Source organism: Theropithecus gelada, chromosome 13 (assembly GCF_003255815.1).
Source record: "Theropithecus gelada isolate Dixy chromosome 13, Tgel_1.0, whole genome shotgun sequence".
Taxonomy (NCBI): domain Eukaryota; kingdom Metazoa; phylum Chordata; class Mammalia; order Primates; family Cercopithecidae; genus Theropithecus; species Theropithecus gelada.
In genome coordinates this window covers 14091331-14113745 of record NC_037681.1, presented here as the reverse complement: position 1 = coordinate 14113745, position 22415 = coordinate 14091331, and the positions used below count along the sequence as shown (strand labels likewise).

At 38.3% G+C, this 22415-nt stretch overlaps 1 protein-coding gene across 5 annotated transcripts in view; it reads left to right on the top strand.

Moving 5' to 3' along the window:
- Positions 1–20893, top strand: part of TMEM182 (transmembrane protein 182) — an 83314-nt gene extending 62421 nt beyond the window's left edge. For 4 of the 5 annotated variants that reach the window (XM_025354960.1, XM_025354961.1, XM_025354959.1 and 1 more), the window contains 2 exons: positions 727–864; positions 17248–20893. In XM_025354960.1, the coding sequence (XP_025210745.1) occupies positions 727–864; positions 17248–17468 (359 nt within the window). In that variant the 3' untranslated portion in view covers positions 17469–20893. The remainder of the gene's footprint in view (positions 1–726; positions 865–17247) is intronic. The other variant, XM_025354962.1, reaches the window with a different exon arrangement.
- The last annotated feature ends 1522 nt before the right edge of the window (positions 20894–22415 follow it).

The window sequence follows — 22415 nt, the reverse complement described above, 5'->3', positions numbered from 1 at the left end:
TACCATTAACTTAGCCTTGCTTGTCCTTGATGCCTATAGACCTCTCATTTTGAATCTTTCTAAGTGAAAATATTAATAGAAAGAGGTAGGCCTTAAATAAATCTGATTTAAATTCTCAGATTTGCTTGGAAAGCATAGCTGTTTTGCTTGTCATTTTTTATTGCCTTAGACTATTTTCTATAGAGCCAACAATCTAAATAGAAGCAGATATTTTTGTTGTGGTTAGGGGCTTGGGGTGACTGTTATCAGCTCTCAGAGATAATCATGGTGCAAATATATCTTAGCAGAAGATGTGAGGCAGTGTTTGTAAATAATGTGAATGCCTTTACATGTGTTTGGACCTTCGGTGTGAAACACTTCTATGCTATCCGAGTGGGCACTTAAATGGGGGAACTCTTTAGAAGCAAGAACCTTAGGTCTTCTTGCTTCTAAAGTGGAAAATCTTGATGGAAAAAAAGAGCCCCCACAGTATATTAAGCTTGTGTGTAGTACAAACATTGAGTAAGAGGAGCTGATTGAAAGTCACCAACACGGACATCACTGATTCCAAGGTCATCTGATAAAATCTCCTGTTTGTTGAGACCCATCCCTGGCATTCTATCTAGCAGTGCCCATGGCTGAAATTAGAAAAATGAAGATGAAAGCAACTGATTGTGTGGCAATCTGCTGTATCCATAATCTAAGTGTATTTTTCTTTCTTTTCTCTTTTCCTCCTGGGGGCTCCAGTTTACCGCGGTTTCTGGGCAGTCCTGATGCTCCTGGGGGTAGTTGCTGTAGTCATCGCAAGCTTTCTGATCATCTGTGCAGCCCCCTTCGCCAGCCACTTTCTCTACAAAGCTGGGGGAGGCTCCTATCTTGCTGCAGGTACGTACAGTTAAGTGGGTATGACTTTCAGCCATGGTTTTTCTTCATGTCTTTCGATTTTTCGTTTCTATATTCAGGCAACAGCCTTCTAGTAACAGTAACACAATAATATTTGTATACAATACTTCTTGAACACTAACTAATAATATTTGTATACAGTACTTCTTGAACACGAACTAATAATATATGTATACAATATTTCCTGAACACTAACTATGTGTCAGACACTTTTCAGGGACTTTCCATCTTCCACATGCTGACACATTTAGCCATCATGATAGTCTCTGCTCACTGTAAGCCCATTATTATAAAGAGAACACTGAGGCTTAGAGGAGAAAACTCTGTCACTGACTCGCTCCAAGGTGCACAAGAGACTGTTAACCTCTTACCCTATTAATTTGCCGTCTGTAAATGGGGATTGTAACGTATGTCTCTGTAACATGTCAGGTTATGATATGGGCAGGTATTTTCTGAGCTCTTCAAAGATAGCCCTGTGATGATATTTATGACAAACACACACTCTTGATTTATCATAGGTACAAAAATATTTTTCTACATCATTACCATTCATTTTCTTAATTGTTTGTTCATGCCAGGTGTGGTGGCTCACACCTGTAGTCCCTGCACTTTGGGAGGCTGAGGTGGGTGCATCACTTGAGGTTAGGAGTTTGAGAACAATTAATTAATTAATTGTGGTTCACGTGAATTATCTGAATATATTATTTTCTGTGTGAAGCTTGCATTTATTTTAGTCCGGTTTCTAACTTATTTGATTCCTGCTAAAATGATCACACTGCAAATAGAAAAGTAATTTGAAGAGGTGGCACCGTAGTGACAGTTGAAGGAAAGGAACAGAATGGAAAGGATTGTTGTCCTTCTAATCTTTGGAAAGATAGCTTGTGACTCTGCCCAGTGTCACTTCATCAGTGCTCAGGTAACAACAATACTTTCTGCATAAGATGGTGCTTAATTCTGTAGAGGGAATAAAAAGAATAATCAGATCTAGATCCTGTGTTTTATAGGGGCCAGGAGGAACAGAAGTTTCCCTGAAAAATCGACTTGCAAAAGGCAGATTAATTGATGAAAAGGCATACATATTTGTTTAACATGCATACACAGGAGCTTTCAGATTGAAGACCTAAAAAGATATGGGCAAATTGTCTATTTTTATGCTTAGGTTCCACGAAGGATAGGCAGCTGTGTAGAAATGATTGGACAAAAAGGGTGGGATCTAATGGTCATAGACTAAGTGGGGAACCCAGCGAGGCCTGTCTGTTTAGCTTCTTCTTGGCCTCTGAGCAGCACGCCTGCCTTCCAGGTGTGGGGCAGGACCCTCTCTGGAATAGGGATCTTACGACCTATTGGCAAACAACGTAGGTCAGGTCATTCCTTTGAGGCCAGTTTTTACCCAGAAAGGTGGAGGGAGAGTTAGAGTCATATGTTCAGGTTTCATGGCTGGCTTTGGGGAAAGGAGTTCTGGTTTCTATGATTCACCTTTGTGGAGAGGGGTACCTTTATGGTTTCTAAGGCCAGCCTTGGGAGAGAACAGGGCTGGGAGGCAGGAGGGCAGGAGAAGGTCAAAGGAAAACTTTTGCTTCTGAGGCTGCTCCTGGGGCTTCATTTTGGGGTTTTGTTTCCTGAGCCCCAGCAGTTTAAAGAGCTCAGAAAAATCTCACTCTGAGAAGAAGAACCCTGTTTAAACCATTCTTTCATCTTTTATTTCAACTGTTTTCTTTCACTGGATTTAGCCATTAAAGCTCTTCATTACAAAAGCCTTTTGTATTGAGATGTAATCAACATACAGCCTACCATTTTGATGTGTATAATTCAGCGTAGGGTTTTAGGATGTTCACAGAGTTGTGCAAGAATCACCACTATCTGATTTCAGAATATTTTTATTACTCCACAGAGAAACCCTGTTTTTTGTTCTCCTTCTCTCCTGACCAGCTCTAAGAAACCTCTAATCTACTTTCTATCCGTATGAGTTTGCCTATTCTGAATATTTCTTATGAATGAAATCACACAATATGTGGACTTTTGTGTCTGGCTTTTTTCACTTAGATCTGAGAAATTATAATCCCTGCTGCTTGAATTCATAATTCCTAGGACCAGATCCCATATCCTTATATCCCTTAAAACTGAGCATCTTCTTGGCCAAATATGTTTTTCTCACCCAAACTGCACTTTACCCTTTTCCGTTTCAAAGTTCTAATGAGGGTACATATTTTTCTATGGTCGTCCCAGAAATAACAGTGCTCTATTTACACGTGTAAATATTTGTTTCTTCTTTTTCCTTGCTTTTTTTTTTTTTTTTTGTAACCACATTTTTTCAATAGAGGGAACATGTAATAAACATAGTTTAGTGATAATGTATTATGGGCAGCATGATTGTTTTAAACTCAGAACTGCTTTGATCCTGGTTTTGGTCCCGGTTTTTGGACAATTTGTGTGTGTGTGTGTGTGTGTGTGTGTGTGTGTTCGCGTTTGTGTGTTTAGTAGCTTTGAAAAAAATTGTTGGTCTTTTTCCATTTTGCAATTTGTGCAAGAAAGCAATATATGCGAAGAATTATGTTTGGCTGAGAACTGTGTAGGAGGATAAAGCATTTAATGTACTCATATATCCATACACCTGTAACTGGTAGATTTTTTCTTTTTGCCTTTATTATTATTTTTAATTGACACTTAATAATTGTACATGTCAGATTTTTAAAAAATGAACCTTGTGTTGCTTATGGTAAAGGGCCAAGTGTTTCCTTGCTCAGCACTTCATGCAAAAGCCCCGAGCAGTTCTGAGGTGTCCAAGGTGTTGAGGGAGCCCATTTTCAAAGCCATGAAACTGGATGATTCAGAGGACGTTTACTTTACATTTGCCTTTTATTATAATTTCCTTTGTGGCACTGTTGTGGGAATCAGGAGGACCAGAGAGACCTCAGGGTAAACGAGGAGGATTTTATTGAGTGCACTCAGATCCAGTGGATTAACATCCTGAGACTGGGCCCAGAACAAAGACAGCTCTTGAACTTTATACAACTTCAAAAAGGGGGTGGGCTAGCTTGAAGCAGGCTTTCGGTGGCATGAAAGCAATGAAACAGAGGCAGAACAGAGACAGTTAATCAAATTGTGGCAGGTGTGTAACTCAGGATTACATATGATGGTTGCTATGCAGCCCAGATGGCTGTTATCTAGGTTTGCTCTAGTGTCTAGCATGGGCTTATCTCATAACCTTCGCTATGGCGCCCAGATGGCTGTCGTTTAGGCCTGCTCAGGCTTCTCATGACCTTCATCATGCCGCTTAGATAAAACAAAATACTTGAAGTTATGAGTTACAGAGAACAGGAATCTATAAACTCATACTAAAAAGAGAAAGGAAAATTTGTTTTTCTTCTCCCTTTGCTGAGGGAGTGCTGGGAGAGTCTCCAGAGCACGTTCTTTGTGTCCTGGCTTCTCAGATAGTGTTTATTGAGACTTTTTCTGGGTCTGGGCTATGCCTGTTGCTGCCCTAATACAGGAAAGCTTATTTATTTTTCTACTTAATTTTATTTTTATTTCTTTAATTTCTGCCTCAGTACAATTCTACATTGTTTGTGTATGGCCATTTGTTTACCAAGAGCAGGGAGAGCTACCCTGTCGCATGGGATGGAATGTGACTGGTCACTCGTTCCAGAGGCTCCCATGCCAGCCCTGGGCCAGCACATTGAGCTTTGCCCACAACTAGGAGCAGGTGCAGCCTGGGCTCAGGCTTGTGGTGGCTGCTTTTTCAATGCCACAAACAGAATTGGACGCTCTCTGTATTTTTGGGCAGATGGTGTTAGGGAAGGGCAGAGCTAAATTGTCTATGGCCATTGCTGGGTGTGTGCACATAGGAAGACTCTTTGGCATCAGCAGCACTGTGTTGAGACATTCCATGCATGGTAGAGGGATGCTTATATCAGGGCTGTGGGGTAGGAGGGATGGGGCCCATGGTATTCCCTTTGCTGGGTCAACAGGCTCAGAGCAAGGCTCAGAAGGCTTGGAAGGTGGATATTGCTTCTCCCTACACTTGGACAGAGACATCCTCAGGCAGGCCAGGCCACCTGTTTCCAGGGGAGTCAGTTCTGGGCAAAGTGTAGTCATTGTCAGGACAATGACCCTCAGCCATAACTGTTTCAGTGAGTGATCACACACCTCTGCAAGATCTCAACTGCCCCCGTTTGTTTTAATGTGGACTCACAGAGAACTCTTAGATACAAATGGGTTGTCACACATCTCCTCCTGCCCCATGGCATTGAATGTGATAGGAAAGATGCAGGAAGTGTTAGGATACGTAGGCATGGCATTCTCAACATTGGCTTATATGAAGAAAATTACCGTAAAGCTGAATAGTCATCATCCCTGGGCAAAGCAACATCAACACAGTAATTTCTGTACATGAGCAGGACATCTACGTGTGTGAAATGAGTAAGGATGTGGCCTGGACACTCAGGACACTGGCATTGGGAGATCAGCCATAAAATTCACTATCTTACCAGCACATCAAGGTAGAAACATTTTTCTGCCATAATTGAAGTAGCCTTTTCTTAAATGGCAAAGTGGGATGTGTGTGGAATTTTGCTGCAGAAAGTAGAAACAGAGTCTCTCTGGGTGGAGGAGACTGCAGAGCTCTGAACCTTGGGCTAAATCCTTTGTTAGACTCTCAGGCTGGTGAGACTACCTGGACATCTCAAGAGTATAAGGATTCAAGCAGCCCTATTCCAGGTCCAGGGTGTGCTCATGGAAGCAAAGGGTGTCTTTGCAGTGTACCTTAGTCCCTTGAAACACCACAGAGGCCAAGTTACATCTTGATTCCTGCAGGTGCCTGCTTGCTCTGCACCATTCCATGAGGACAAGGTGAGCTCTTTGTCCCAGACAGCTGCGTCACAAGCTACTTCCTCTCACCAGGGAGATGAGCAGGGCTGGTTGGGATGAATTGTGTGAATCCTCTGCCATGTGTGGCAAAAAGCCTGAAGCACAGCTGTCTGCAGCTCACCCATCTTTCCTGCTCTGGAGGCAGTGCTTTCTGTAAGTGTAGGGTTGGAAACAGTTAATCTAGTGTAGGAAAGGTCAATAGCTAGAAAGGGAATAGAAAGTCCCCATCTCTAGCAAGTTAGACTGACTTAAAAGGAAGTGGGATTTGTGGTTTGTTTTCCTTTTTTCTTTTCAGAAGATCAAGAGAAATGGCAATAGCCCATCAGTAAACCACATTTATTTGCAACTAAGATAAGAGAGATATGATGGACACATAATACGTAACTCAGGATTTTTTCTCCTTAATCCTAGAAAAAACAGCTCGCAGAAACCAAGGGACGTAGTTCAGGTGCTCATTTTCCTTTGGCTGAGACTGAGCATGTGGCTCACAGAGGCTCCTCGTGTTTTCCTCCAGGTAAAGGAGGATGTGGCAGCCATCAGAGCAGAAGAGTGTGTGGGGCAAGGCAAGAGCAGGACAGCTTAGGAAGAACTGTCAACAGCCTGGAGGCAGGCTGTCTACACCTGCATGCAGGTGCAGCCCTGCCATCCACACCTGCAGGCACACACAGCCCTGCCATCCACACCTGCAGGCACACGCAGCCCTGCTGTCTACACCTGCTGTCTCCACGTCCATCCAGTGAAAGATCTGGGCTATAAACAGCTGCCCACTGTGGACAAGCCCAGGGAACTCCCTGGGAGGGGCTGGCCAAGGCGTGGCTACAGTGGCTTTTCTTTTTTTCTTTTTTCTCCTTCACATTTTAGTTTTTTTTAATTATTTTATTTTTAAAACAATTTTTCCATAGGTTATTGGGGTACTGGTGGTGTTTGGCTACATGAGTAAATTCTTTAGCAGTGGTTTGTGAGATTTCAGTGCACCCATCACCCGAGCAGTATACACTGCACCCTATTTGTAGTCTTTTATCCCTTGTCCTCTTCTACCCTTCCCCCAAAGTCCCCAAAGTCCATTGGAGCATTCTTAGGCCTTTGTGTCCTCATAGCTGAGCTCACACATATCAGTGAGAACGTACAATATTTAGTTTTCCGGTCCTGAGTTACACCTAGAATAATAGTCTCCAACCTCGTCCAGGTCGCTGTGAATGCCTTTAATTCATTCTTTTTAATGACTGAGTAGTATTCCATTGTGTATATGTACCACAGTTTCTTTATCCACTTGTTGATTGATGGGCATTTGGGTTGGATCCACTACAGGGTTTTTTTGTTTGTTTGTTTGTTTGTTTGTTTTTAAGCTTCTCTGACTTTCCCTGGTGTGTGACAAGTAGGCTTTCAGGAGAAAATCAAAAGCATAGCTTCCCAATAGGAAATCAAATATTTCACCCGAGTTCAGAACTTAACATATTCGGAGCTCTGGTGTGTGGGAGGTAGGTGGGAAAAAAAAGTAGTTAATACAAAGTATTTGTTACTGATATGCCAGCCAGATGCACCTCTTGTGGTAGACTTAGTGTCTTCAGTTTTGATGATCAAAAGGCCCGGGTACACTAGATCTGCCTTCTAAACAGGAGCGTAGACTAGTCACACTCCTATTTCGAAAAGTACCTGGTTTGTAGACTCGCTTTGTGCCTTCCATTGTCACAGTTGGAATATGTCTAAAAAAAAAAAACTGTCATCCAGTTACTGATCCTATTATAATGTGAGAACACCTTCCTTCAGATTTTAATGTGAATTTGCCAACATCCTTGGTCTGACATTTTCCATAAATGTCAAATGCCAGCATTAGTCAGCCTTGCTTAATGTTATATAGAAAAGAGATGTGATGGCTTTTATTTACACAAATATTTTAAATGTTATTACTTTTCTTTCTCTGATTCTTCCTTGCAAGTTTATTTGCCCTGCATTCCTCTTCAGTGGAAATGTGTCTAACTGGTTGTTAGAATCCGTTTTAAATGGGGCAGTAATATGGGAGAAAATGAGGAAATCAAATCCCAAAGCCTGCTCCTTAAGTCTGGAACATCTTAGTTGGGTAAAGGCCGTGAATGGGAATGAGAATGTGAAGAGAGGAGACACAGAGCCATTTCTTTGGAGAGAGAAATTGCTTCCCTGTAAGTGTCCACCCAACCTGACGGACCTTGTTGTCCACCCAACCTCCAACCTTGTTGGAGATATTCTGGGTCACGGTCTAACTCCTGCCCAGATAAATCGCCGTCTCAGGAATACCTTTGGTGGAGCTTTTCTGAACAGCCTTAAACTTCAAACTTGAATAAATGCTTCCCCACACTTCTGTCATCCCCTCAAAATAAAAGTAAGTGCTGTTTTTCTAAGAAGTAAGGTGACAGGCCTGGCAAACAAACGTTTTTACTCATATGACATAGTGAGGCATAATTAATCTTTATCCTGAAAGAGGGTTTTCAGATGTGCAAAGTGACAAGATTATTTATTTCTCTGAACCGAGTGTGGTGGTGGTGCCTGCAGTCCCAGCTACTCAGGAGGCTGATACAGGGGGATTGCTTGAGTCCAGCAGTTCGAGGCTGCAGTGAGCTATGACCACACCACTGTACTCCAGCCTGGCAGAGGGAGACCCTGTCTCTAAAACAACAACAACAACAAAAAACATACTGTCTCTGGTCTGGAATTAGGTTTTGTCACCTAAGTGGAAAGGCAGACCAGGTTTCCATAAGCTTTATTCTCCTTTTTCAAAATATGTGTCTTGTTACTATCTACTATTTACTCAGTACTAAGGGATTTAATTTCCTTGCAAACATTTCTTTTCATTGAAAACCATCCTATCCCCCAAATGGTTACTTTGCTCAGAACTAACTAGCAGTGAGTGGCCAAAAAATATTGTATTGTTTTTTTCACTAAGTTTTATAATTTTTTTTCCTGAGACTTTTGTTTTCTTTACATTTTTGTATATGGAAAGACAAACCTAATGTGCTTGACCTAGGCTAAGAGTCTGTCCTGGAAAGAATTTTTACTTCCTAGAAATAAAGGGCTGATGGGCAGGGGAAGGCTGTTGGCTTGACTGGACTCTCAGAGAAGAAGTTGTCCTCAATACAAACGAGCTTGAGCCTGGATTCACCTTCTGTTCTTGGCAAAACGTTTTGTCATGGGACTATGGGGTGACTGGTGCCACCTCGTGGAAAGTTCCAGAAAGACACTGGGAGATGCATTGGAGGTCATCATTCCCTTACTCCTCTGAAATCTCAGGACTAGAAGACACCACAGCGAGTTTATTCTTTTGCCTCTTGGCCTGTCCTGAGATAGTCCAGACACATGAGAACCTCTGATGCTTTAGAAGATTTGAGAGAGTAACATTTGCTAACCATTAGCAGGAGCTCGTGCCAAAGTTTAACAATAATGATAACAAAATTAGCCAATGCTTACTAGGTGTTTGTCATGTTCCGGGCACTGTTTTCAGTGCTTTTCCTCTGTTCGGTCCTCATGACTGCTTTCTGAGGTAGACACTTGCATCCTGTCTATTTTACCAATGAAGAAACTGAGACAGAACAGTGCGAACATTGCTCGGGGTTATTCAATAAAGTGTGAAGTGTGAATCTTTGAGGCAGGATTTGAACCAGGAGAGTCAGAATCCAAGGGTGTGCCCTCAATCACATCCTACTTCCTGAAACTCAATTCTTGTGAATAAATATTTCCTTGGCATTAGATAAAACTCTCCTTTTCAGATTAAACCTCTAATTACTTGTAGAAATAGATAAACCCCCATGATCATTCTCTGTTAATAATTGCTTCACAGTAGAGTACAGACCACTGGGTATGCAGGATGTTTAATGATAAAAATTATATGACAATCTAAGAAAGTCATAAGTGCTTGAGAAACTCAATCAGAATTTTATATATATAGTTGACTAAATCAAACTATGAGTCCAGAAAATGAAAGGGAAGAGGCAATTAATGTATTTGGAAAGTAGAATGCTGAAGTGTGTGCAGCAGTGAGCGTTTGGAAATCAGAAAGGTGTAATCATGATATAACAGCAGAAAGAATTAAGGCTGTCTCAGAAAATTGGAGAAAAAATGGAAAACAAGTCTGAGAAAATGAAGAATGGGGATAAAGAATGTGCACGATGATGCATTCATTGTTCTATAATCTGAAGCATGATTTTATGAGAAAACAATAACATACTAATGTAAAGAAGAGCAAACTAGTTTTTCAAAAACACAAGTTTAAATCATTTAAAATAACTTCTAGCTTTTCTCAGAAAGACTGTCTAAATATTTTAATGGATGCAATAATATTTATGAGACTACTTTGAAAGTGCATTACAATACTATGACAAATATTACTCTTTAGCAAATGCAGAAGTGGCAAATTTCCCTTTTCCCAGAATGTAATATGGTGGAAGTTAAGAGTATATGTTGGACTCTGGAATGCACCTGTGATCCTCGATCATGCTGCGCTAATCCTCATATTTTGTCCTTTAGCAAGACACAGAGACTTCACGGAAGTGGAGAAAGCCCTCAGACACTGCGATTTTTAAGGTTCCTCATTGTCAAAGTTAATACATATGAGAACAAGTTTGCAAATATTGTAGCATTTTAAGTGTTTATGTTTAATATAGTAAGGCTCTATGCTTTTACAGTTCATCCATAAATGAATTGTAACATTCATCCATAAATGAATTGTAACCCTATATATAACATGATTTGTAGACATCATGCAAAGGCTAATTGGGAGTCTTTTATGAATGCAGGGCTAAAGTCAAATCATCCTAATGGACCCCAATGGCATTCATAGCATGAGGGAGCATTGAGATTCCATCCTAAGAGGTTAATCAGCTGCCTGTTCTCCCACAGCCAGCTTAAGAGTCTAGCTCTTTCTCCTTGGTTGTAATTTTTGACCCCCTAAATTAAAGCCTAGAGATGCTCCTTAAATATTGCAGGGGGAAGCCTCTTTCCAAAGGAGTTCCAGAAAGAATGCTGTAAGGGTGGGTTGTGTTCTAGGTGGCTGAACAATGAAAGCCGAATGAGCCATTCAGCTTTCCAAGCTCCTAGAATAACTGAGTGCTATGGAATAATTGTTAAAAGTTTTGCTGAGGAATTAATGTTTGAGGAAGACAGTTAAGTCAGTGTTTTATTAAGAACCGTGTTCTCAGCTGGATTTAGCAGAGCTGCTTGGGGGTGGGGAAAAGGGAGGAAGCTTCAGCAGGTGCACTTTAGGTGCCTGCCGTAGCACCGACAAGTTCCAGTGCCATTTTATCAGTTTGGCCTAAGACTGTGCTCTATACACAAATTTCATTACCATATTTTTCTAAAATCATTTGTCTAAGGAAATGTTCTCCATCCTTTCAAAGCTTCATGTATGAGTTAGAACATCACAGAACAATATATTCCCCATAGTTTAATTCATAATAGAACAACAGAAGTGTTTATCAGTGGATAAACAGATAAACAAATTGTGGTATACTCATACGATGGGGTAATGCTCAGCAATAAAAAGGAATGAACTGTGAACACATCTTAAGAGCATGCATGCATTCTCAGGCATTATGTTGAGTAAAAACATTCCCAAACAAAAGACCGTATACTGTGATGATTCCATTTATAATGACGTTCTAAGGGCAAAACTAAGCTATAGCGATAGATGCTTTGGGTAGGAGAGTGAAGAGGCATAAAGAACCTCTTTGAGTGATGCATACATTGGTTGTGGCTACGTTGATGTTTCCATTTGTCAAAACCCATCAAATCATATACTTGAAATACGTACATTTTACTCGATGTAAAGTATATGTCAATTAAAAGAATGAGAAAGAGGAACCATAAACCTGGAGTGTTTTTACCCATTAGGAAAACCTTCAGACTATGGTAGTTTAATATCATATCTTCAAACATTAGGTATGGGCTGATTTAAGAAATGTTTGTATGAAGATGATTTATGTATTTTCTGCAAGAGCCTTTTGCAGGGGTATTGTCAGTCATGGTATTCAGTGTCCCTGTGCAGATCTGCAGAAGGCATTTCCAGTATCTCCCTTGATGCATTGCTGTGTTTCTTCTTCAAAAATGATAGTAAATGCACAGTTTATCAAATTTTTTTTGTTCTTTCTTCTGGACACATCTGCTCTAAATTCACCATTTCATGAATGCTGCTATCCTTAGCACACTTACCCAGGCCCCAGATTTTTTCTTTGATTCTATACTTAGCACAAGCGTGCCCTGCTGCCTTCCAGGCAGCTCCACCTAGAAAAGTAACCTAGTCCCCCAGTGCTTCCTGGAAACATTTTCCCTGTTGCAGAATGGGTTTGGGAATGTTTTCAGACCAACGTATGAGACTCCTGCTCTCAGGGTTCAGTCTGAGTTATTCCACAGGCTTCAACGTTTGACCTTGTTGGACAAATAAGTGGCTGGAAACCTCCTTTCCATCCCCTGTTGAAAATAGCCACAATGAGAAAGCCGATGCTGTCATCCCTTACATTTTATGATACTTACTTTCTAATTCTATGTAGATGCCATGCTACATATCGCCCTACCTTTAGAGTGTGTGCAGCCTTTATGTAGAAAAAGGACGATTTTGCTTTCTGATTCGAGTTTACTTTTCACCTCAACTTCATAATGAATGTGCAGTTCTATGGCTTTTCTTATGCCGGTAGAAAACTGAAATGAGTTGCCACTGCATTTGTGTGGAAGCATGACTAAAAGAGGCCAGTGAATCATTTTGAATTTATGATTCTTCCCCGGGTAACCTATAACTGCTCGTGATTCCAGTTGTGAAAGCCCATTTAAAGGCAGTCGAGTTACATCTAATCAGTGAAAGATCACATCTGTCATTTTTAAGTAACTCCAAAACACTCTCTTAAAAAAAAGAATACATGTAAGAGTATATGTACTTCTATACAATAATAAAGCAGTTTGATAATTTGCCCAACTTTTTTAGGAAAAAAGTTTTCATTTCTGGGGCTAAATTTTTTTCTTCTATGGATGTGTTTTTAAATCTGGTTCTTACACTATAGTGAGAAGATCTTTAGAATATGCCTCCATTTTTCATTCTTGTGTTTGTGAAACAGTGAGGATATACAATTTTATGTCTCAGTTTTTGACTTGGTCTTGGGGAAATCTGTTTTGTTTCCATACTGTGATTGTTTCCATATTGTTATCATCAGCAATTGCATTCTCAATGGCCATTTGTCACTAAATTTTGTGTGCCCTTTGTTTCAGAAAGAGAAAACATGCTTTCCGAATTGAATTCATGGCATTTAAAGGGCGAAGTTTTTAATTTTTTAAGAGAACCCATGCAAAACGATAAGTTTCCATCATTGTGTCACATACTGCCAATAACAAGAGATTCAACATGGTCTTGGTGTGACTCAATCATCTGTTTGCAGTTTCATTGTGGTCACACATCTTCGTGGATTCAGGGCTGTGTTTTGATTCTGCCTCTAGTGAAATATTGTATACATTTTCTGCACTTCAAAAAAATAGATATTATAAAATTCAATTGGAAATAAATTTGTGCTTTCCAAATGTATGACCAAATTTAAATGTAATTTTATTTCAAAACAATTTAGTACCTGTATATTGCAGTATTTTCTATTCTTGCTAAAGTCACTGTGGCAAGTAGGTTTGTAACTCATTGTTATTCAAGCCAGCTATTGTTTATGTTTTTAAAAGTCCTAAGATATCAAAATATAGATGTTGTAAATCCTTTTACCTAAAGACTCCATTCATGTTGTTCTAACTATTCTATTAATGCCTTCTATAGCCAAAAAAATCCAATTCTGAATCATGCTTTGTATTTAGTTGTTTCTTGAGTCTCCATTAAACCAGAGGAAGTCCCATTTTTGTGCCTCATAACCTTGACACTTTTGAAAAAAGTACAGGCCTGTGATTTTGTAGAAAGGTCTTGAATTTGAGTTTTTTTCTTTAATGATTGAATTCAGTCTCTGTATTTTTGGCTCTAAGATTATAGCATTGATGCTGTGTGATTCTCACTGTATCCCATCAGGTGATGTGTGACATCAATTTGTCATGTCACTGGTGATGTTAACTTTGATTACTTGAATAAGGCAATAGTTGCTGGGTTTCTGCAGTATGAGGTTACTATTTTCTCCTTCAAAATTAATAAGCATTTTATTGGAAGAGATTTTGAACTTACGTAAATATACTCTGTTTCATTCAATTTTATCCACTAGTTTTAGCATTCATTTTTGTTTCTTCTCTGAATTATTTTTAAGTGATTGTCAAATGGCGATTTCTAATTCTGCCATCCCTCTACGCTTATAAGTTAGTTTTCTGTTGTAAGGAAATCTTCCCTTCTTCCTATTCATTTATTCGCTCATTTATTTATATCACTGTGAGTTCCTATTTTATTAAATCAGAAAAATGTACCGCTATCATTATTCATTTGGTGATCAGATTGTTTCAGTTTAAGTTATGGGAGGCCCCAGCTAGCTGGCTTCCAAACACCCCTGTCATTATTTGAACACATCTTCACTTTCTGGGGTAACAAGATTTTCCAGGTTCATCTTGTATTTTATGCCTCAGCCTGGATTCAACAATTTCTTTGAGAAGCCCTGTTTCATGGAGTTTAGGAGTCAAGATCTGGACACCTGGTGTGTTCTGTGCGACTGGATGTTGGTGCTGCCAGATGCTCTCAAGAAACAGAGCCACGAAATATATCTAGGTATATACACACATGTGTATTTTAAAACATGCACACACACACATTTACTTCTATATTTATTTCTATATTATCTATCAATGAAAAACCATGAAGTCACACTGATATATGCAATTCTAATCAAATTCTAAGCACTGTAGGGCTTATTTTAGCTTTCCTCCTTTTCAGATTTGTAACTCTGTTTCCAGGCAGTGAAATACATGGCTCCCATTGGCCTTAATCCAATCACTTATTTGATCAGTCTACCTGAGTACAGTATCCTTCTGTTTCCTCTCTTGGCCACATGTCTCATGCAGGCCACCATGATTAATTCTTGCTTCCATATCCACTAAACCATTGGCCTTTGGTGTAAATTCCTTCTCATTGTCTGTCTGTCTGTCTCTCTCTCTCTCTCTCTCTGTCTACATACATACACACCCCCCCCCCCCCCGGACACACACACACAGGCTTACCCCATGGGTGAGATATAATCATAAACTAATCTGATACAAATTAAATGGACAGTATCTTCAATTAGTGAACAAGTTAAAGACTATAGCGATAAAAATGACTATTCTTCCTTCTTTTAAGATGGAATTCCTCTTCAAATAATGACAATATTTAAATATAAGTTAATTATTTCTTATTAAAAATCATCTACCTGATTACCTGCAATATGTTTTCCTAATACTGAAAATTCATTGGTGGGTTTTTCAATTTTTGAAAAGATAAATTTAAAGCTACTGGTTTTCACAAAGGCAATTTCCTTTTTCCATTAAAATATCTGAAAGCACAAGAGATTCACATGATGCAAGGAAGATAAAAACCCTATCAACAAATAATACAAAGTTTTGCAAGGTGTTTGCATAAGGCAAATGATATTATGCAAATGCCTAAGCCAAACCTTTACATCAGCAGAGAACACTGTGTATATATTTGCTGGCAAATGTATTGAAATGCACAGAGTTGCTAGACAACACATGGAATTGCCATATTGTTGTCAAAATCTGAGGTACGGCGTTGTAAGGAGTTTGCTTGCAGGCTATGGCTTTACTATTTCTCTGTGATTAGTTGTTTCTCAGTGCCTACATTGCTCTACTCTGTGAGCCAATATTTGCATTTACATTACAGACCATGGTGTGAAGGATGTTTCTTATTAGCGAAGCATCTATTTGATTCTTCATTGCTCTGTAGCTTGTATCATGATTACAAGGAAATTGAAGCTCCACTACTGATACACCACAACGTATTTATGAGCCCTTCTTCTTTTGTTTTTACTTTTCAAGATTCTTTATGAAATCGATGACGCAGGAGAGAGAGGGCATCCTAAATGCTGTAGGACCACAATTAATGTGAGAAATGTAATTGATGACTGGGCTCTTAAAAGCTACTCTCTGCTGATATGCCTCAGTCTCTGCTCCTAGTCCCAGACTTGCATTTAGCTTTCAGACATTCTAGCGATTAGACCATGGAGATTTTATATACCTAACAGTTCAACTCATTAATTCAACTAGTGTAATAGATCCTTGGCATGTTTGGATTGAAATTTTGGACAGATAGCAAGTGCTCTCAAGTAGATTTTACTTTAGGACAAATTTGAATCCGTCAGGCTGTGTGTGCGGTTTGTGTGTGGAGCCTGTTGCTTACTGGTGAGTCTGCCCAGCGGACCCTGGAGCCTGCTGCTCAGCGTAGTCGCATTGTTTGCTTCTGGTAATTACGGTAACAGTTACATGGGAAAGGACATGCTTAGTGGTATTCTCAAGTTTCAGAATTCACAGAGCTTTTCTGTCACTTGTTAAGGTCAGTGGTCCAAAACTGTAACACTTCATCTAATTCCAACAGTGTTTGGAACCAGTGGATTATAGTTACATTGTAATTGTTGCTAAATTGGGATGTTGCCTTCTAGTTAGTGGTTAGGGATTTGTTCTTTCCCTCCCTCCCTTCCTCCCTGCCTCCCTCCCTCCTTCCCTTCCTTCCTTCTTTCCTTCCTTCCTTCTCTCTCTTTCTTTTTTTTTTTTAATTTAATATGGCTGTTGATCTCTAATCTATGATTTTATATTCCAAAGAATCTTTTATCATTAATCTTCCTCCCTCATTTATTCAAGACAATGTTTTCTTTATGCTGTAATCAATCTTTAGAGTGTGTGTGTGTGTGTGTGTGTGTGTGTATGTATATGTGTGTGTGTGTGTGTATATATATATATATTCTGAAGAATCACGTATATTCTTTTATGTTTGTTCAGTGTTTTCATCTCTGCTCTTGTCTGGTGCTTACTTTGGTTTCTATTTTTATAACCGTATTTAATTCCAGCATTTGTTAGCTGGGTTGTCATAGTGTAACAAGAGTCAGAAAGACCTGGGCTGAAAATCAGCTCTGAAAACCACTGTCTTTGTCTCTGTATATCTAAAACCGGGTGATAAGAGTACCTATTTCAATGGTTTATTCTATGTATTGAAAGAAATAACATAGTATAGTGCTCATCCCAAACCAGTTGTACAGTTAAAAAAAAAAAGTTAGAATATAAATTCTAGAAGTGCTAAGATTTTCACTAATGTTCACAAGCACTTACTACAGTCCCTGGCACACAGGAAGCACTCAATAAATACCTCAGTGGTTGCTGTTCTTAGGCTACTATAGCCCTCCCCTCAATGCTTTGAAGATGAAAGATAAAAGAAATATCTATAAAGTACATAATAAAAGACCTGACATAGAGTATTTGAATTTGCTAGAAATATATTTGCAGGAGCTTGCCATTCTGGTCAGTGATTGGTTTAGATAGTGTTCTTGAGAAAACATCATCAGAAAGGCTAACAGTCTTTTGTTTCATCCTTCTCAGGCATCCTATTTTCATTGGTGGTGATGCTGTATGTCATCTGGGTCCAGGCAGTGGCTGACATGGAAAGCTACCGAAACATGAAAATGAAGGACTGCCTGGATTTCACCCCTTCTGTTCTGTATGGCTGGTCATTTTTCCTGGCCCCAGCTGGGATATTTTTTTCTTTGCTAGCTGGATTACTATTTCTAGTTGTTGGACGGCATATTCAGATACATCACTAAATCAACCATTGCCCCGAGTATTTTCTTGAAAGATTTTAAAACAGGGAATACTTTTTTTTTTCCATCTTGTTTCATTGATCCCAGCATAAAATTAGTAGATATAACTTTTTAGTTGCTATTCAAATTAATCATTTTACTAAGATTTTCTTCAATAAGAAGGTCCTAGAATCTCTCCAGATACCAACAAGCCTCCATCTTGTTTAAGTGCTGTCAAGGACCTAGGTCTTTAGGGAATAGGTAAACAGGTCTCCCTTTCATTGAACATGTTAGAGTTCATGCAGGTTGCAAAGGCCTGATAATAGCTTAATACCGTGACATGGGGAGAATCTAGATAGATTTGGCTTAAAGCCTCCTTGGCATTCACTTCTGCTAATTAAAAAAAAATCCTTGAAGAATAATTAAGAATGGGCAAGGTTGTCAGAGAATTTATTTCGTTTCTTCTCCACACACATAATACCCACATACACATTCACTGGCTCTTGTGAGCAAATGAATTTAAAAATAGACAGCAGTTGTTCTCATTAGTGGGAGCCATGTACTCACCAGTTAAAATGGGCCACAACAAACAAGACTGAGAGCATATACTTATCTTGCTTTTTCACCAACAGTGGTTTGGTTACCTAGTTTTATTCACTTAATTGTGCATGCTTACATAAACTTTAAACTACATTTAAAACTAACTAGTCTGCATACCAAATTATATATAATCTAGATTGATTTTTTATGAACTTAAAGTGAGTTAATTGTGTAATGTAATATTGTTTAAAATACATAAAAACCAAGCATGTCAGCTTGGTCCATAATTCTATTTGATATTTTAAAATTCTCATTTAAAAATTATATTGCTAACGTTCAGCATGTGAAAATTTATTGATAAAATGTGATTTTAATATTCTTTAGCTATAAACTTTCAAGATACTTCCCTATGAGGGTTATAATAGCCCTGCTTTATTAAAGACCATAAAATATTAACTTTCCCCAAGATGTTATGGGTTCCAGTTCTTCTGATCATTTGATTCCTTTAATTCCTATCCCTCAATTTCTTCATCTTTACAATAGGTATATTAACATTTACAGATCGACTGTTTCCTTTCACCTCCTAGAAGAAACTTTACGTGGGGAAAGATAATTCTGTATTATTCAGTAGCATAGACTTTTTGTATATCAAAGATGTTCATTTGGCACTAATGTTGATTGAAATCAGATCCATCTGAGATGCCTAGCTTGTATTTGCATTCTGGAAGCTTCCATTGCAGGGGAGCTCGGCAGGGTATGTGAGCTTTGTTGGAGGTGCGGTGTTTCATTCTGCAGCTGTTGTGAGGACAGACAGGCATGGCCTACAGGCAAAAAAAGTCACCACCTAGAAGATGCTCTGGGATAGAGGAACTGCCCCTTTTTAGCAGCTCTTCCAGTGCCGTGGGAGAGGTGATCCCAGTCTTCTCTGTACATCTTGTGCTTTTCCATTAAGACTTGTTCCAGTGGGAAGGAGCTTTGGAAAAATTGCAAAGGTCTGAATTGTGAGGGCATTTTCATGACAGGACTTGCCAATAATAATAATAATAATAAAGCTCCAGGGGTCTAACTGGTTTCTCAAGTCATTTCAATACTATCATAAACATTTTTGTGGTACTTTCCTTTGTCTTTCACTGTTTCATTTTTATATTGCTTCATTTGCTTCTTTGCTTTTGGCTTAGTTATTAGAAAAAATAATTATGAGGTCTGTTCTGCACGTTGACTGTGATGTTAAGTTATGGCATGCCATTAAGTTTTCCAGACGATGCTGGATGTATCTGATTAGTTCTTGTCATCTGTAAATACAATTCTTTTTTGTAGTACTTTGGAATGGAGCCTTTTTCTGGTGTACTGTATGCCATTTAAGTTTCACAAACAAGCTGCTTTCGGCAAAGGCTTGAATATTTATAAATTTCAGATGGTTATCCTCACTTTATAGTACACTTATGTGGCTACCATATAGTTTTCATATGACAATTGGCTGAATAGCTGATGTGTATGACACTTTTACACAGATTTGCACTTTGGAAGTATTTTATAGTTGTAATGCATCAATCAAATAAATTTCAAGCACATTTCTTGATCAATTTACCGGTAACCCTCTGAAGGAACGAACGTGAGTTGTGATTGCTATGTCAATGAGTGAAATATACTTTAAAATGGCGGAGATATATAGTACATTATTGTAGCAGCCTTATATCTGATTTGAGATACTGTGTTGCCAAACGTCCATGTTATGTTTATTTCTCTATTGGTTGTATTTATTAATTTTTAGAAGCCTTTAAACTGTGTTAGAATCTTTTTGAAAAGTGTTGATTTTGCATCATAAAGTTTCACTTTAACAAATAGGTATCTTTTCAGTTACACTTTTAGAAAGAGAGAATAAAAAGGGCAGTGAGTTATGCTCTTGGACTTGGTGAAAGCTATCATCTCTCCATATTGTATTTGTTCAACTGGTTTAATTCACTCAGGTGGATGATTGCATATACATTGGAACTGGCTGGAGAGACTATACAAAGAAGTTTAATGATTGTGTACAATTTGAGGGTTGATGGTAGGACTTTCTAAAAAAGCAATATCAAGTGTGTTGTTAGTGTTCCTTTGGTCATTTTTATTACTAATCTATAAATATATTTATTAAATTTGAAGATTAAATGGAATTATAAAGGAATATATTGGAGGAAGTGTCACTGTTGGTAATTCTTCATCTATTAATTTTGTCTGTCTATCATCAATATATATGAGTGCATGTCTGTGTATATTTGTGTGTATGTAAGTGTGCATGTGTATTATACGTTTGGGTAGAAAGAGATAAATTGAATGATATAAATCAATACATTTGTGCTAAGCAAATTTTAAAAAATCAGTTTTCTTTGGGGAACAGCAATCTATTATTGTTGTTTCCCTGAGTGCTACTTTAACTGTTTCACTCAACGGATGGTGGTTTATTCGTTCAACATGTAATTTGATTTCTGTTTTCTTAAAAGTAACCACGTTGGACTTACAAAGAGACTTAGAATGTCAGAGGTGTTAGGCAAATATTGGATACCAGTAAAATTAGCTGAATGTAAGTCTGAAGGTTGGTAGAATTGTGAGAAAGACCAATGGTGATGGGGTTATATTGAAGAAAATATAAGATGAGCTAAATCAAAACCAGATTTGATTTTTGTGGGACTCCACCAGAAATGGAAACTCATGAGCAATAGATGAAACAGAAAACTAAATTTTTATTGATTGTATGAAGGAGTTAAATATATGGAGACATTTCCTCCGTAGTAGATGGAGAAATTCCAATCAGAATGTAGGATGACAATACCTTTGATATGTTAAAAACCAAGGAGGTTAGGGATATACTATTTTTCATATTTATAATAAGCATAAAGTTAGCAAAGGGACATTTAATGTGGTTAGCAGGGAAGCTAGGAAAGAAAGAAAGGAAAACATCCAGTTATAGATTATACTTTCTGAACTAACTTCCCAGAGCAAGGGTTAGGGGCTCTGTCTGCAGATCAGTGAGACAAACCTGGACTAGCCTGTGAGAGTGGGATGTATCAGAGACAGCAAGTCTGGAACGACAATGGAGACACCCTAAGAGACCCACTCAGCTTTTTGAAAGATCATCCCTCCTGCCCATAGGGTTCAGCTATGACTGAAAAATTGAAGGGGCAATTGGACAGTTGAACTTTATAAATGATCCACTTCTAGATGTAAGGAATCATATGATATATCTAATAATTCCATTTAATCCGATCTATCATCTATCTATATATAAATTATACATTTAAATTGATCTCTATATAGATAGATACTATGTCTATACATTGTCTATATAAGTAACTAAATTAGAACAATTTGGATTCTTCAAATGATGATGGTTTTCATAGTTCACTCAAATGACAGGATAGTTTACCCTGGGTTTATGAAATAAGCATGGTTGAAGTAATTGGTATCCTGCACAGATTCTGCATATTTTGCAGATAATTTAGGGAAGGAGAGGACTCACTGGGATAAAATAAGTGCACATGCAGCAAAGATTTTAATATTCTCATTCTTCTGGATATTTAGGAATTATAGTGACATAATTCACTGAAAATATAGGATAGTTCTCTTTTTATATGACAAGTCATTTTTTCTTCTCTTAGCATTTTTTCCCATTAGTTCTAAAGAGAGACTGCCACTGTTAAAAAATTCACCAATGCTTGCACATAGTATTCATGTTAAAAACTACCTAAATGAATAGATATTTAAACAACATAGACTACAAAAGAGTGATGTGTAAAGAATAATGCTTATTGCCTCATATTTTGGTCTAGCATATATAAAGGCATTATAAGAAATATTGATGTATTGTTTTCATCCCCTGAAAATTCAAGGGAAATTTTTCTCCAAAAATTTTGTGGGTATATGTAACTATCTGAAAGATATGTGAAGTAGAAAGTTGGATTAACATGTCTGTGGTTACCTATAACCACATACCTAGGCATGTATATGTATATATATGTCTGTGGTATGCATGTATATGTATATATGGATTTGGATACAACTGTATACATATGTTTGTGTGTATGCATATAGAACTATATACACACATGCCTATATATCTGATTACACATGCATGCACACATATATACACATAATGTATGTGTATGTATGGAAAAATAGTTTATATGCTATAGTGTATACATGAATGCATAGAAGAAATGCTTACATTATATTATATGTGCACATACACATATCCAAATATTTGTCTCAGGCATTCCCAAACTCTTAAGTTTTGCTGGAAAGGAAGGCATATTTTATCTTTTTACTATTGCATGCTTGTTGCAGTGGTGAGTGAGGATGGGGGCAAACAATAAGTGCTACCATGGCCTTCTCTTGCTTGGATCCAGAGCATATGTGGTGGTGCATATGCAATGAGCTAGTCGTGTTTTCCTT